The sequence below is a fragment of the Arachis ipaensis genome, chromosome B01 (assembly GCF_000816755.2).
Source record: "Arachis ipaensis cultivar K30076 chromosome B01, Araip1.1, whole genome shotgun sequence".
NCBI lineage: Eukaryota > Viridiplantae > Streptophyta > Magnoliopsida > Fabales > Fabaceae > Arachis > Arachis ipaensis.
The window spans coordinates 41,618,226-41,633,376 of NC_029785.2; the positions used below are offsets into that span (position 1 = coordinate 41,618,226).

Sequence of the window (15,151 nt, forward strand, 5' to 3'; positions counted from 1 at the left end):
TACTATATAGGCCATGGATTCCTTACTCCTACATTTTTGTAGGTGTATCATTAACTATCATCAAAATAATTACAAAATATACCCCTTTTTTTCTTTGAAAAAATTACTAATTAGATTTTGATCCCTCAAAGTTTTGGTTTTTTAATTTTTTTCCTTTTCTTTTTGATTTCAGATTAGAAGCATTTACAGAAGAGAAGGTCTGCTAGGTTTTTCATCCAATTTCAATTCCTGCTTTTATCTCATCCTCTTCATCTGCTGCAAATCTCGTTCGCATATCCTCGCCGCCTTGCAAGACGCTGCCTCAATGCTTGGAGGTTAGTTAATCATTATGCCTTTTCAATTCCTGGATCCCTTTTCTTCCTCTCCCTCTGTCGTCTCTCTCGTCCGCTCATCTTCGCAGCGCAATAAGTCTTATATGATTTGGGTTTAATTAAATAAGAACTTGATGTTCCAATTAACTTAGTTGTAGTATATCGTTCCCGTTCTTGATTAGGTTTCTGCTACTATGCTTCTTTTATTTGTGCTCTTTATTGCTTATTTCTTCCTAGTAATTTCATGGAAGTTCTACTTCGGTTCATTTCTTGTGATGTGCTGTTATCAAATTACTAAATTTAGGATTTTCCTCTTCTTGATTTTGGTTTTAGTTCCAGCGAATTCTGATTTTGGTCCACTCCATGTGATTGTTAATTTTGTGATTGTGCCACTACTTGATTGTTAATTTTGGTTTTGGTTTCAAGAAATTTTAATTTTCTTACTGATGCAGGGGCACATAAAGCAGAACAATGACATTGCCCTCTGTGCACCAGAGATGAGTATCAATTTTTTTTCACTTCTCTACTTTCTTTGTGCACATTATTACCTCATTACTTCTCTTTCTACTCCTGTTCTATCAGCTGTTGGTGAGTGATATTATAACTCGTACGTGTTGTCCGCCCAAGCATTAAGGGATCTGGATTTGATTTCAGGCCGTACGTCCATCTCATTTATAATGGCATTATGTCGCGCATAATAAACTAAGATCAGCATCAGGAGGTTAAGGAGTGTTCCATCTCCTGCATTGGCCTTATTGTGTCAACATTTGGTGATCATCTAAATGAAGAACTACCAGCATGCCTTCCTGTACATGTTAAACGAATGAGAAATGAGATAACTCGTCTTACAGCTGTCAAGGCATTTGCTGTCATTGCTGCTTCTCCACTTCAAGTGAATCTGTCATGTTCTGAAGCATGTAATAGCAGAGTTGGCTGCATTTCTACGGCAAGCTAATCGAGCACTAAGGCAGGCAACCTTAGGAACCTTAAATTCACTTATAGTTGCATATGGTGATAAGATTGGTTCTTCTGCATATGAAGTTATTATTGTAGAACTCTCGGGACTAATTAGTGATTCTGATTTACATATGACAGCTCTTGCCCTTGAACTCTGCTGCACGTTAATGAGTGACAAGAGGTCCAGTCATAGTGTTGGTCTGGATTTCAGAAACAAAGTTCTTCCTTAAGCTCTGACATTAATTAAAAGCTCCTTGCTGTAGGGGCAAGCCATTTTGGCTTTACAGAATTTTTTTGCTACTTTAGTCTATTCTGCAAACGCTATTTCTGCTAATGTAAAGATTTATGATTTGTTGATTGTATGAAAATATTTGAAGCTTGCATTGAAATTAATCAAAATCTAGATTGGAAGCCTCTCTTAAATTTCTTTTTTCTGATACTATCAAATATCTAAGTTTATTGTTGTTTTTGAAAGAAGCTCTGACATTAATTAAAAGCTCCTTGCTGTAGGGGCAAGCCATTTTGGCTTTACAGAATTTTTTTGCTACTTTAGTCTATTCTGCAAACGCTATTTCTGCTAATGTAAAGATTTATGATTTGTTGATTGTATGAAAATATTTGAAGCTTGCATTGAAATTAATCAAAACCTATGAAATTAATCAAAGTTCTCTCTCTGTTTTTTTTTTTTTTTTAGAAGTGGGGTTAGAATCATCTTTTCCTTCTTCTCTTTGTCTTACTTCTTTTAGAAACTTATCAGAGTGCATAATATATTTCATTACTAATGAGATTGATTAATTTGATTTTTTCCTTCATTATTGCCTTGTGTTTGAAGGACACTTGTATATCGAGGTTTTTCTCCTTGTGGTCATCCTTTTCTTGCTTTTCCAAAAAAGTTACAAGCCTCCTAAATGACCCTTAACAAACAAGGTTTGTTCAACAGTACCCCGTGGTGTATTTTTATTTATTTATTTATTTATTTTTTGTTAAATTTCTTTTTTCTGATACTATGAAATATCTAAGTTTATTGTTGTTTTTGAAGCCATACTCAAATTATTCTTTGCATGAATAATAATGAGCTTTAAAGTTGAATCCCTATGCTTATTGTTTTGATGTTTGTTCTAGAGCAAGTAAATCTGAGAATAATCATGTTTTGGTATTTTGACTTTCTTTGAAAAATTGCTTAATATCTGCAGGAAATTGACAAGTTATGTGATGAATGGGTTCCTGGGCCACTTATTCCTTCTCTTAATGAAGAGCCGTATGCACTACCAGTGCTTAAGAGGTGATTGCATTTTCTTGTCTGGAGGCATCCTCGTTTATTCTTTATTGATAAAAGTTTCTAACATGTTATAACTTATCTCACTGATAAGAATCTTTGGAAAATCACACTACAAAAGTTGCCTACCCTATAAATCATCCACTATCATCCCATATTTTCATTGTGGGACTCAACTCCTACACCTTGTAAAGTTGTAACTGGATCCTAAGAGTTTCTTGTTTGCTTAGATGGAGTTCCTAAGAGTTTCTTGTTTGCTTAGATGGAGTTCCTACTGAAAAACTACATTGTTATGGTTGCATTTCTTGGATTATACATATAATATTTATCCTTGAGGGTGAGCCTTAGTGGAGTCACTGCTTGCCAGCGCCAAGCCTTCACCACAGTCAGGTGGCATTGCCAAACAGGCATTGCATTTAATAGCTCAATGTGTGGTTGTTCTGTGCTTTGCTGTTGGGGATTAGGAGTGTTCGTCCACAGTGAAAATGCTGACAGACATTCTCAAGGATGACAGCAGTTCTAATTCTGCTAAGCAGCGCCTTACCCTTCTATGTGTGGGAGAGATTAGTAGGAGGAAGGATTTTAGTGCATATGCTCATATAGAAAATATATCCTTCCAATCTCCTTTTGTTTGAACTTTGCTCTTGTTCATTTTTTGGATTAAGATAGATCAATTATATCTTATAAATTCAGGATATGTTTGAACTTTGCTTTTGTTCATTTTTTAGATTAAGTTATATTGTATTTATCATGCTCAACAATAATTAGTTACGGGAATATATAGGTTATGAATAATTTATATTAACCGATAAATTAAAGAAAATTAGTAATATAGAATTGTAATATATAGAAGGATAAATTAGTGTAAAAACTAATGAAACATAGCTTAGTAATTTGTCTTTTAAAGAAAATATTAAAAATATCCAAAAAGATAATTCCTCATTCCCAAATGTCTTCATGCTCTGCTTCCACCTTGGTCCTATATTACCAAGCATTTTCTTGTATTACGAGACACAAATCGTTGTACTCCTCTAAAACCAGATCCACGGCAAGTCTCATTCGTGTGGAGTCGTTAATCTGCTTAGAGCACCAACAATATAATTCTAATTAAAAGTGTGTTGAAAAAATTATGTTAAAAATACTTTGTTATAAATATGACCTGAATATTGAAGTCATCTTGTAAAGTACATTCTCTCATCCAACTGGTCACCCAAACTCCGCTATCATTCCTAAGATATAAAGCATTCAACAAATAGTTATTATATACATATAAGATATAAACTATTGAACGAGTTATGATATTTAAAAAAATTAAATATTAGACTTACGATCTATTTCTTTGAGTGGGTAGGCCAAAAGGTGTGATAGGCCAAAAAGTGGAGCAATCTACAACTTTAGACTTATTATCATAAAAAATATGATCATCTAACATCGCTTCTAAATAAGTTGCCTGTACAAGAGTGAATTCATGACAAAAAAAAGAGTGAATTGTAAATGATTTAAATTGACTAAAAGTACTAGTTACAACAAACGGTTATTTAAATTGTTAAATTGTTAAGTGATTCTAGATGATTGAGTACTGATTTAGAACAAATAATTACCACTTTAATTGCGTTCCTTTTGCGTTGTTGACGTTTTCTGACACAAGGCAGTGAATCCAATATGATTAAGCAAAGACTTGTAAAGTCAACAATAACCAAATACCAATGTAGTTCCTCACAGATAGGGATAAAAACCTGCTATAAACCTTAAACCATTATAAACACTAGAAAAATATAATAGTATATTAATGGAAAACAAATTGGTCACTTGTACCCTAATGACGTGGCTAATTTTCAGTGACATATATGCTCCAAGAAAATCAAAGATAACCTCGGTCGGTGTGTATTTATCGCTTAAAGCATATCGCTGCATACAAAAAAATATTGTTAAATGAAAATATGTTTTCAATTTAATAACTATTTTTGAATTGATAATTTAATTATACACTTTACTCGTGTGAGTACATAGCATGGTTTAGTCTAGATAAAAAAACTTCTTTATAAATTAGTATACCCACTCAAACTATTAGACAAAAATATTAACTAATAATTTAGAAATGTTATAGGGATAAACTTTACTGCAAAATGTTCAGGCATGAACCAGCAAATTGGATCTTCATTCCTACGTCGAAATACACGTGTCATCATAAGTGCCACCAGGTTTATAAACTACAATATGTTAAAATTATATGTAAAATATGTTTATAGGTAAATAGAGGCTTAAAAATATAATTATAAGAAAAAGTATAATATGCATTGACCTCTATACTTACTCGTGATTCGACATATCTCTCCGGCATAAAACATCTAAATGTACTTCTATAACCTTTTTTCATCTTAGATTACCAACTCTTCAGAACTGCCAAAGTCATAAAATGGTTAGCTGGGAGAATCATAGAATTTTTAAACCATTATATATTACACATAATCATAAACCACACGTATGGATCTAACGTATCCGAAAAAATATAGACTACAATATCAGCTTGAGAATCGGTTAACATCATCGAAGGTGTAGGCTCAAATACAATAAGTATCCACCACTGCAGTTAAAAAAAATAGTTTCAAGATTACACTAAAAAATAAAGAAAAAAAAGTAAAAGAAAGAAGAAAAAAATAAGGTTACCTTTGGCAGTATAGCTACTACTCTAACATGTGGTTGTCCATTAGGTGGAGTTGTTGCTTCACGAGTAATATCCGAGTGGAATAACTTTTTGGGTTGAATTGGCATGATACTAGTAAGATCACTAGTTTTTGTACTTTCCGAAGATTGCACAACTATAGTAGGATCCAATATCGAACTACTATTTGTGGAAGTTATCTATTGTGCCATGATCACATCAATTTTTTAGTGTAGAACATGCATGACTGATTCTAAGTTTTCTATCTTTTTTGTTATATCGTTAAACATACTCTTGACCTGCATATTTTTCATTGGAATAATATTTTACTACTCACTCAGATAGTATTTTGTCTTGTACGGTACCATATAATCCCTTAGGATGAATATATAGCAAATTCGATTATAAAAGATAAGATAAGATAAAAATAATATAAATTTTAAAATATTTTATTTCTATCTTTCTTTAAAAAAAAATTAAAAGTTATTAAATTTTGGATAAATTTTGATTTTTAATTTAAAGTTAAATGATTAATTATTGGTTATCATATTTAAATTATTAAAAGAGAATTAGTTGTGTGAAACATAATCTTATTCTTATATATAAACACTCAAGCATAGAACACTATTAACTATCTCTGCTAAAACTAAAATTATAATCTAGTAGAGCAATGGAAGAAAAAGTAGTAGACGATCACATTGGATCTTCTTCGATGGAAATTATTGAAAATTCTCCGTTGAAACAAATACTACATACAATAGAGGTAATATATCCAACTCATGATAAATTACAATGTTATTTATATATACCAATGCTAATTTTCTTTTTTAAAATGTAGTCTTTATCCAAGAGAGTTGATGAGATGGAGAAAGCAATGTAGATGGCGAAGAAGTCACTTGATAAATTAACCGCCCTTCAATGTAAAACTGATGAAAAGCATGAGAAATTCGACAATACGGACCTATATGAGATGAAGAATAAATCCTGTGGTGATGTAACAAAGAAAAACTCTTGTCCGTTGCAAGTAAAGTCCGAACATTGTGTGTTTACAGATTTATCCGACGAGAATAAGGACGTTGAGAGTTTACACAATCTGCCACCATCATTCTACAAAGGAATGCAAACATGCCTGGATGGAGAAGAAAAATCGAAGCCAAAGTCAAGATTGGGTTTTCAAAAAAATAGCAAAACTAATAAAACTGTGCAAGAACATCCGAGTACGTTTGTAAGGCAAAAGAACAAATTGGCAAGAGTCAATAGTCCACCATCTACCCAAAACATAGCGTTTGCACAACCAGCTAAAATACCAAAACTTGAGCACAAAGGTCAACTATCAAGCAAGATGGCGGAAACTAGAGTACGCAAAGGGCCTTTAACTTTCGCCATAGACAATGCACGGTTAACGACCTCTGCGAAACAAAAAAAATGGCTTTCAAGTCAAATTCTATCCCAAAGGTATTTGATTTAGTTAAAAATAATTTATTGTCATAGTATTCAAATACGTATATTGTGGATAACCTTTATGTTTTGTGCAGAATCTTAACTGTTCATTCAAACCACCACAAGATATAAGGTTGAGTGAGGATTTGGTCAATATGGCTATGTATATCTTTGCAGCTGATAATGATATAGCGTGAGCATTTTTTTGTTATCTTTTATTTTTAATTTTAGTTATCTCTGTGGCTAACATGTTGGCTTTGTGTTAAAGAGAATTTGGTTCATATTCACGATACAACTGCAATTAGAGAAGATCTGTTCTATCTCGTACCTGGAAAGCAAGTGTCTGAACTGGTAATAAAGCTTATGGCATTGAAGATAACATCAAATATTAGCATGACCAAATTAAAGAATGTTTGGTTCCTTCCACCATCATTTACGGTAAGTCAAAATCTTGATTTGCTCATTTTAACTAAGTAAAATAAATAACTATTGTGCTCAAACATACCTAGGATGACATGTCGTTTCATATGGAGGATCATGACCTACTGAAAAAATATGCACATTATATACCACCAACCCGTGATCTTCAATTTGTAAGTTTTCATTAATTATTGGAATATTTTTATTATAATAAAAAGTACTCATACTTGTACTTATACATATTACATCCTATTTGTTATACAGATATATATATCCCAATCAAAGAGAATGATCACTGGTATCTAATGGTAATGAGCATTCCTGACAAAATACTTTATCATTTAGACTCTCACTGTGAGGTTGAAGATGATGAACCACGCAAGCATCGTATTAGAAATATAGTAAGTTCTCCTACTATAGAAGCAAAGCTAATAACAACATTACTTCGAATAATAAAGCACAATATTCTGATTACAGGGAGTGGCTCTTTCTGAAATAATATTTTTAGAGAAGTATGCAGAATGTGGTATACAAGAAATAGTGAATTTCAAGGGTTGGGACGTCCGTAGGGCAATAGGCATTCCTAGCTGCACAAATAGGTAAATATTCAAATTGTTGGTTATTTAATTTAATACACACACACACACACACACACCACACACACACACACACACACACACACACACACACACACACACACACACACACACACACACACACACACACATATATATATTGCTTTCGACGGCCTTATATTGTATTACATGATACGTTTTCACATAGCAATGATTCAGCTGTATGGGTTATGCAATGGATGGATGTGCAACAGGAATTCACTCATGTGGTCCCCCCAAAGGTAACTTTTAACATAGAGAATTTCGCTCTTTAATTACACTAATACATGTGTTAACATTTAGTAAAATAAATTACAGCTACATGAGAAAAGCAGTAGAATGTATTTAGCATTGGATTTCGTCACCAGAGATTGGAATAAGATACGGGCAGATGTTAACGAGAGGTTTCAATTATGGTGGCTTATGATACACTCATAGCATCTTTACTGAGATTGGGAAGAATTATTCATGTCTTCTTGTTAGACTTACTAAACTAGATGAATTTTTTAATTATGTATTTTTTAATTCTCTCGTTGTGTATCACTTTTTCGTTATCCTATTAAGAACTTAAAATTCTTAAATCTTCACATTTTCATTCATGGTGCTAGACCAATAATTGAATAGATTTGGTTAAATCAGTAGAAACAAAAAAAATGATGTGGATCCGAGTCATCTTGGCAAATACCTCAGCCGCCTATAGGAGTCTATCTAAATTGACTAGCTTGACCCTCTATTTGCATCTAATATATTTTTAATCTATTTAATAAATTTTTTTACCTTAATTTGTCAAAACTAGTATTTTAATTTATGTTCCATTAATTGAATCTCTAAATATCTTCACATTTTTTCAATTTCATTTATATATATATATAGAGAGAGAGAGAGAGAAATCAGTTCCATGTAAAACTGTTAGGGTCTCCTATGGATTACGCAAAGTTTTTCATAAATCTCACATAAATCGCTACTGTTTAAAGTGGTTTATGCATTGCCTCAATCGTTTAGAAACCACTGCTATCTATAGCGGTTTCTGTATGCACCATTTTAAATATAAATTGCGGCTACTAATAGCAGTTTATATGAATCTAGAAACTGCACAGTTTACATAGATGTATAAAAGTTACAATAATTGTGTATTCAGTTTAAGAAAATTGCAATCTAATAATATAAATTTGTAACTATTTTATTTGAGTAACTTGTCCTTATTCTAAAATCTGTATTAGCATTTTAGGCAGATCAAGTTGAGTTTTGAGAGTTTATTACAATTATATGATTATATTAGACTGATTGATATTTAAGTAAAATGACCTGTCATGAACTTTATTACAATATTTAGCATATAAAATGAAATAGCAAAAATATAGAAGCTAGATTAGACAGACCTGAAGTGGACACAGATCAATAGGATTCACTTTTTCACATATAAAATGAGTAAAACTTGGAATTATGATCAACTCCAGAAACAAACAAAGAATTGGACTATAAAAATAATTGAATTGCTACAAATATGAGAATGATAAATCTAATTAACGAAAGAAAGAAATGTTATCTGCAACAAAGAATGAAAGAATAATAATAACAAATTTCTTTGGTATTTGATCCCCCTACCTAGACAAATTAAAGAATGTTACCTCCCCTTTGTGTGTATAGAAACAAAGAAATGAAATCAAATTGGCTGAGAAACAGATGAAGAGGTTCCTGCAGCATCAAGAGGTGCCCAACTGAAACAATGAACAAAGGAATCTCCATCCAACAAACACTGAGAGCCTAACTTGAATGATTCCTAACACTGTAAATGTCACAAGGGTACATCTTCATTAGCAACTAGCTCTGAACCCTTTCTCTCTCAGTAACACCCAAGCACCTGAATCCATGTGTTATAACCCATGTGTCATAATTTTTTAACAGATTAAGCTATAATTCTATCAAAGCTAGAGAGAGGGATTAAAAAGTAAACATTTCTTTTCCTAATAGGATTTCAGCAGAACCATCGCATCATACTCTAAACATAATCTGAGGAAATATAAGTTCGTGGAACCCATGTGTTCTGATCAGTGAATTCTAGATTAGACTTGCATCATTTCATACATAATTACGTAAAGATATTGACTTTCAGCAATAACAATATTACGTGCCACACCAAAGGTGATGGATACTTGTAACTACCTTTAATTCAAACATATTCTCGGCACTCAAAAATTGGTGGTAACATAAGGCATATTCATCATTCAAAATATAAATAACCATAGGTTAAAGACAATCACCAGTAATCAAACAGAGGTGATAGGTTAAAGACAATCACCAATAATCAAACAGATGTGATAGAAGCAGCCAAGCAGGACTTCAAACTTTGGTTCATAATAGTAAATAGCAATAGTCTAACATGTAACAAACATAATATTTGAATAGATCAATGTGACAAAGAACACAACAAATAGAGGCTTTGGCTGCCACAAACCGGCGGACTAGCTATACCCAATGAATGCTGCAGCTCCCAATATATGCAAACTAGATAATGCAATCTACATGATTCTATTCAATGGACAACAGGATTAAACTTCTAGAATAGTTTGGATCCACCAAAAAACTGTAATTGTAAGGCCCACATCGGTTGGAGAGGGGAACGAAGCATGCCTTATAAGGGTGTGGATACCTCTCCCTAGCATGACGCGTTTTGACGAGTGAGTGTGGGGGGCTTCGGCTAGCATCCCTATCGTCAAAGGCAAAACCGTGAGGCCTTGTGTGCCAAAGCGGACAATATCGTGCTAGCGGGTGGTCTGGGCTGTTACAGTAATGCCGCAAATATTATCCTCAGAACGGGTGTCAATGACATGAATTTTAGTCCAGTTCAGAGTCAATTCAATGATACATGATAAACCACTATTTTATGGTTTATCTTGTGCTAATTTGAATGGTTTTTATCAAGTCTTTGCTCACTTATTCATATAATTTGCATGATTTTACAATTCCTTCCTTATCCTGTGATATATGTGAAAATATGTTTCCTAGACCTTAAAACTGCGAATTTTAATTATCCTTTATTACCATTCGATGCCGTGATTTATATGTTAAGTATTTTCAGGCTTTATAGGGCAGGAATGGCCTAGAGGACAAAGAGGAAACATGCAAAAGTGGAAGGGACGCGAGGAAATAAAGTTTTTGAGAAACTGGCAGCGACGCGCGCGTATGGACGACGCGGATGTGTGCCTAGCGCAGAATACGAGCGACGTGTACGCGTGACTAATGCGTATGCATGACAAGGAAAATCGCCAAAGGACGCGCACACGTGACAGACGCCACGTGCAAGAAGTTGCAGAAAGCGCTGGGGGCGATTTCTGGGTTCCTTTTCGGCCCAATTCCAAGCCCGAGAACACAGAATAGAGGCTGCACAATGGGGGAATCACTCATACATTCAATCATTCATTCATTATTCACAATTTAGGTTTTAGATGTAGTTTTCTAGAGAGAGAGGCTCTCTCCTCTCTCTTAGGTTTTAGGATTTAGGATTTTTCCTGCATTCCAGGTTCAATGTTCCTTTTATTTAGTTCTCTTCTACTTTTATTTATTCTAGTGCTTTGATTCATCTATTTCTCTTGTTAATTATTTATTTTCCCAATTTGGTTTATGAACCTTTCAATGTTAGAATTGATTTTATATTTAATGCAAATTGAGGCATTTCAGATTTATGATTTTAATTTAGCTTTTTACATTCTTAGCTTGAATTGATTAATTGGTGACACTTGAGTTATCAAACTCCATTGACGATTGATAATTGGAATTTGCTGGTTGATTTGGATTCCTCTAAAGCTAGTCTTTCCTTAGGAGTTGACTAGGACTTGAGGAATCCAATTGATTAGTCCACTTGACTTTTCTTTATTTAGTAAAGGTTAACTAAGTGGGAGTAATGAACAATTCTCATCACAATTGATAAGGATAACTAGGATAGGATTTCCAGTTTTCATACCTTGCTAAGAATTTTCTTAATTATTAATTTGCTTTCTTGCAATTTACTTTTTTCTTGTTTCATATTCAAAAACCCAAAAAGATACCTTTCCATAACCAATAATAAATTACACCTCCCTGCAATTTCTTGAGAGATGACCCGAGGTTTAAATACTTCGGTTATTAATTTTATTAGGGGTTTGTTACTTGTGACAACCAAACTTTTGTACGAAAGGATTCTCTGTTGGTTTAGAAACTATACTATCAACGAGACTTTTTTTGTGAATTTCTTTACTAGCAGGAAATCCGTTCGTCAATACACCAAAGAGAATGCAAAGCAAATTCCCCAATTCGATTTACCCATCTATGAATTAGCAATCACTAACACTACCGAATGAGCCCCTCACTCCACCCGATATCTTTTTGGGATGAATTTCGAGTCTTTGCCACCTCTGTGAACTCTTCTTGGCAATCACTCCCTGAAGGCAAAAGAACCATGAAAGGATTCAACATAAACTAGCATCAAGCCATAACAAGAGTACAAACCTCAATCCCAAATAAAATAAAAATTAGAGAATACCAGTAACTTAAACCATTAACTATACCTTATTACAGCACTTCATTGCTATTGTACGAAATACTCTCATCATATACCTACAATATCAGCAATATAATATCATTAGTACTAGCTAATAAGTAGCAATTAAAATAGTGTCATACCTCATTGGTAAAAATACTTACTAGTGAATCATCTTCAATGTTCATGTGATCATCCAAGTCATTATCAAATGCGTCATTTCCACGGCCTTCTAACTGTGAAATGCCACGACGAACACGACAAGTTGTTCGATTGTGGCCCTCCATGCCACACTGTCCACATCGATGTTTTCTTTTATTGGACTATGAAGCCCCCCTTTTATCCTACATTTTTTTGGGTCCCTTGGCATACTATGTCCCAGATCATTGGTTGCAAGCCCAGTTCCAAAAGCATTCACTTGCACATCATCTCTTACACTATCTGCATCATTGACCAACTCTTTTTGTGCTGCATCTTCCTCCTTAAATTGTTTCAACAAATTCATAGCCATTTCCCGTGTAAAGATAAATCTCTTGTTATCTTGACAAGCAAAGTTGGCTAGTTGTCTAAACCAATCCATCAAACAACCATATTGACTTAGCATCAAAGAATCCCACTGAAATCCGACTGCATTTTGCAAACCTACTTTGGCAGTCTTGGTCCACCGAGGCAAGACTAATGACCTTGGCAACTCTTCTATATCTTCATGCACCAACACGCAAACTATGTGTTCACAAGGTATGCCAAATGATTCCATTCTTATACATGAACAATTGAATTCCATCTCAATGTCACAACAGAATACACGCCACATCTCATTTGGCATTCGGTCCAAACCGATAGAGTAAATCACATAAGAGCCAGTTTGCTTCATATTTATTACCTTCATTGATGCAGCTTGTACAAAGATTGGTTGGAACATATAAAATACTGATAGGGTGTAAACATTGGCAGCACTCCTCTCTAACTGTTGAAAATAGGTTTGCATACTGGGTCTCCCATTCACAGATGTGAGGTCAGCCTGGACCTCTTTCCACCTTATATGGTCGACACATCGATTAAAGCGTTGAATGAACTCAACCAGATTGTGCCTTGAATTGACATACTTTGCAATGATTGAGTTTAATCCCTCGCACCGAGAAGTAGTCCGAAAACCAGCAAAAAACTTCCCTCTTATATGTGCAGTTGCCCATGAATGTCTCTTTTTATACATATCTAGGACCCAATTCTTGTTTTCTACACCAAATCCCTCTACCATTTCAAACCACTTTTGACGAAATACATCAATTTCAAAGTCACATAGCATACACTTTTTAAACATGGAGGTAAACTGGGGCTTGCCAATGTTACTAGTTGCATTGCGAATCAGATGCCATGCATATAATCTATGATGTGCATTAGGAAACTCTTTTTCAATGGCGAACTTCATTGATAGATCACCATCCGTGATAACCGAAACATGTGGTTTCCCATTCATTGCCACCTTCAGTTGTTGTAGCAACCACCTATATGTGTCTTTTTCCTCATCGCAAATTAAAACAGCAGCAAAGATAATTGTTTGATTGTGATGATTGATACCAGAAAATACCACCAATGGACACATATACTTATTCCTCTTATAGGTAGCATCAAAACCCATCACATCGCCAAATAATGAGTAATCTGCCCTACTGATACCATCGCACTAGAATAAATTGCGCAAAGTACCATCGGCATCCATGTGATGATTAAAATAGAGAGAATGGTCATTTGTTGCTTGATCTTCTAGATACTTCAAAGCTGCATATGCATCACCAGCTAACTGGTGCCTTTGCTTTGCTATTTTATTGTACATGTTCCTTTGCGTGAAAGAGAGATACTCGTAGCCACCTGCCTGATTCGCTAATGCCCGATATATCTGTCCAACACTAATTCCACCCTTTTTTCATGTTAATCATGTGGCCAATATTAGCCTCGGACATGAATCTATGCCCACGAAGCAATCCAGTCAAACAAGGATCCAGAAGCGGATGATTGTGTTCATCAGAAAAATAAGAAATAAACCAACGATCACTAGGTGCATCTAGACGAATCTCCATCATTGCACTGCAGCCACACCTTGTCTCGGGAGTAGGTTTTCTCTTAAAGTTTTCAATGCCATAATTATTTTGCGGTCTAAATCCTTCACAATGACATACAAAATTCTTCAACTTAAGTACGCCCGCACGACTCTTCCTAGTCCTGTTCTTCCGAGCACTAAAGCCTCTTGTCCTTGCATATCTATTGTAGAACTCAAATGCAATGTCGACATCAAAAATGTGAAAATGACATACATCTTCGTCCTTGATGTTCCAAAATTCAATCATCCCAATGTCTTTGAGTGAGTCAATGTTATACCCTTCATCAAAGCCGTGATAATCGAACATTGGTTCCACATTTGAGTCGTCCTCATCCATATAATCCACGTCAACTTCCTCTTCCATGTCTTCCTCCTGCTCATCCTGATCATATGATATATGCTCGCTACTAACTCCCTCATGAGAAAATTCCTGACCCATTACTTCCTAAACACTAATATACAATTCAAAATGAAACTTAAGTTTGTATATAAATTGCCCAACATGGTAAGAACAAATATTTTTAAAATAGAGACCAAATAGTAATGGTAGAAGTAGAACCATTGAACTTGATATCGTCCACACACCGAGTACCAGCCATCATAAATCACAATCTTTTAAAATTAAAAACAATCCAACAGTGTCAATCTTAGGAATCATGGAATTGGACACAAGTTTCATTTATTGTATTAAGGGGAAAAATGAAGAAGCGTGAATCCAAAATCTAATGGTGGAATTAGAAGAGTAAAAATAGAAACACAAGAACAAAGTAAAGGCTTTTATACACTCAAATTTTTATTTTTGGGGAGAGGGACATCCCCCCCCCCACCAAAAGTATATACTACCCTCTAACCCCGAG

At 34.3% G+C, this 15,151-nt stretch overlaps 1 protein-coding gene and 1 long non-coding RNA gene across 2 annotated transcripts; both read right to left on the minus strand.

Moving 5' to 3' along the window:
* On the minus strand, positions 9,175-12,258 carry LOC110269537. Its single transcript, XR_002358333.1, has 4 exons — positions 12,225-12,258; positions 11,980-12,098; positions 9,309-9,398; positions 9,175-9,226 (listed from the first exon to the last, which is right to left on the minus strand). It is a non-coding gene; the product is annotated as an uncharacterized LOC110269537 (long non-coding RNA).
* Positions 12,429-13,835, minus strand: LOC107606036 (protein FAR1-RELATED SEQUENCE 5-like). Its single transcript, XM_016308003.1, has one exon. It carries the CDS (start codon positions 13,833-13,835, stop codon positions 12,429-12,431), a length of 1,407 nt encoding a protein of 468 aa, XP_016163489.1.

Bases quoted from the DNA above. Each gene is read 5' to 3' on its own strand.
- LOC107606036 (XM_016308003.1), bottom strand. From the start codon at position 13,835: ATGGGTTTTGATGCTACCTATAAGAGGAATAAGTATATGTGTCCATTG.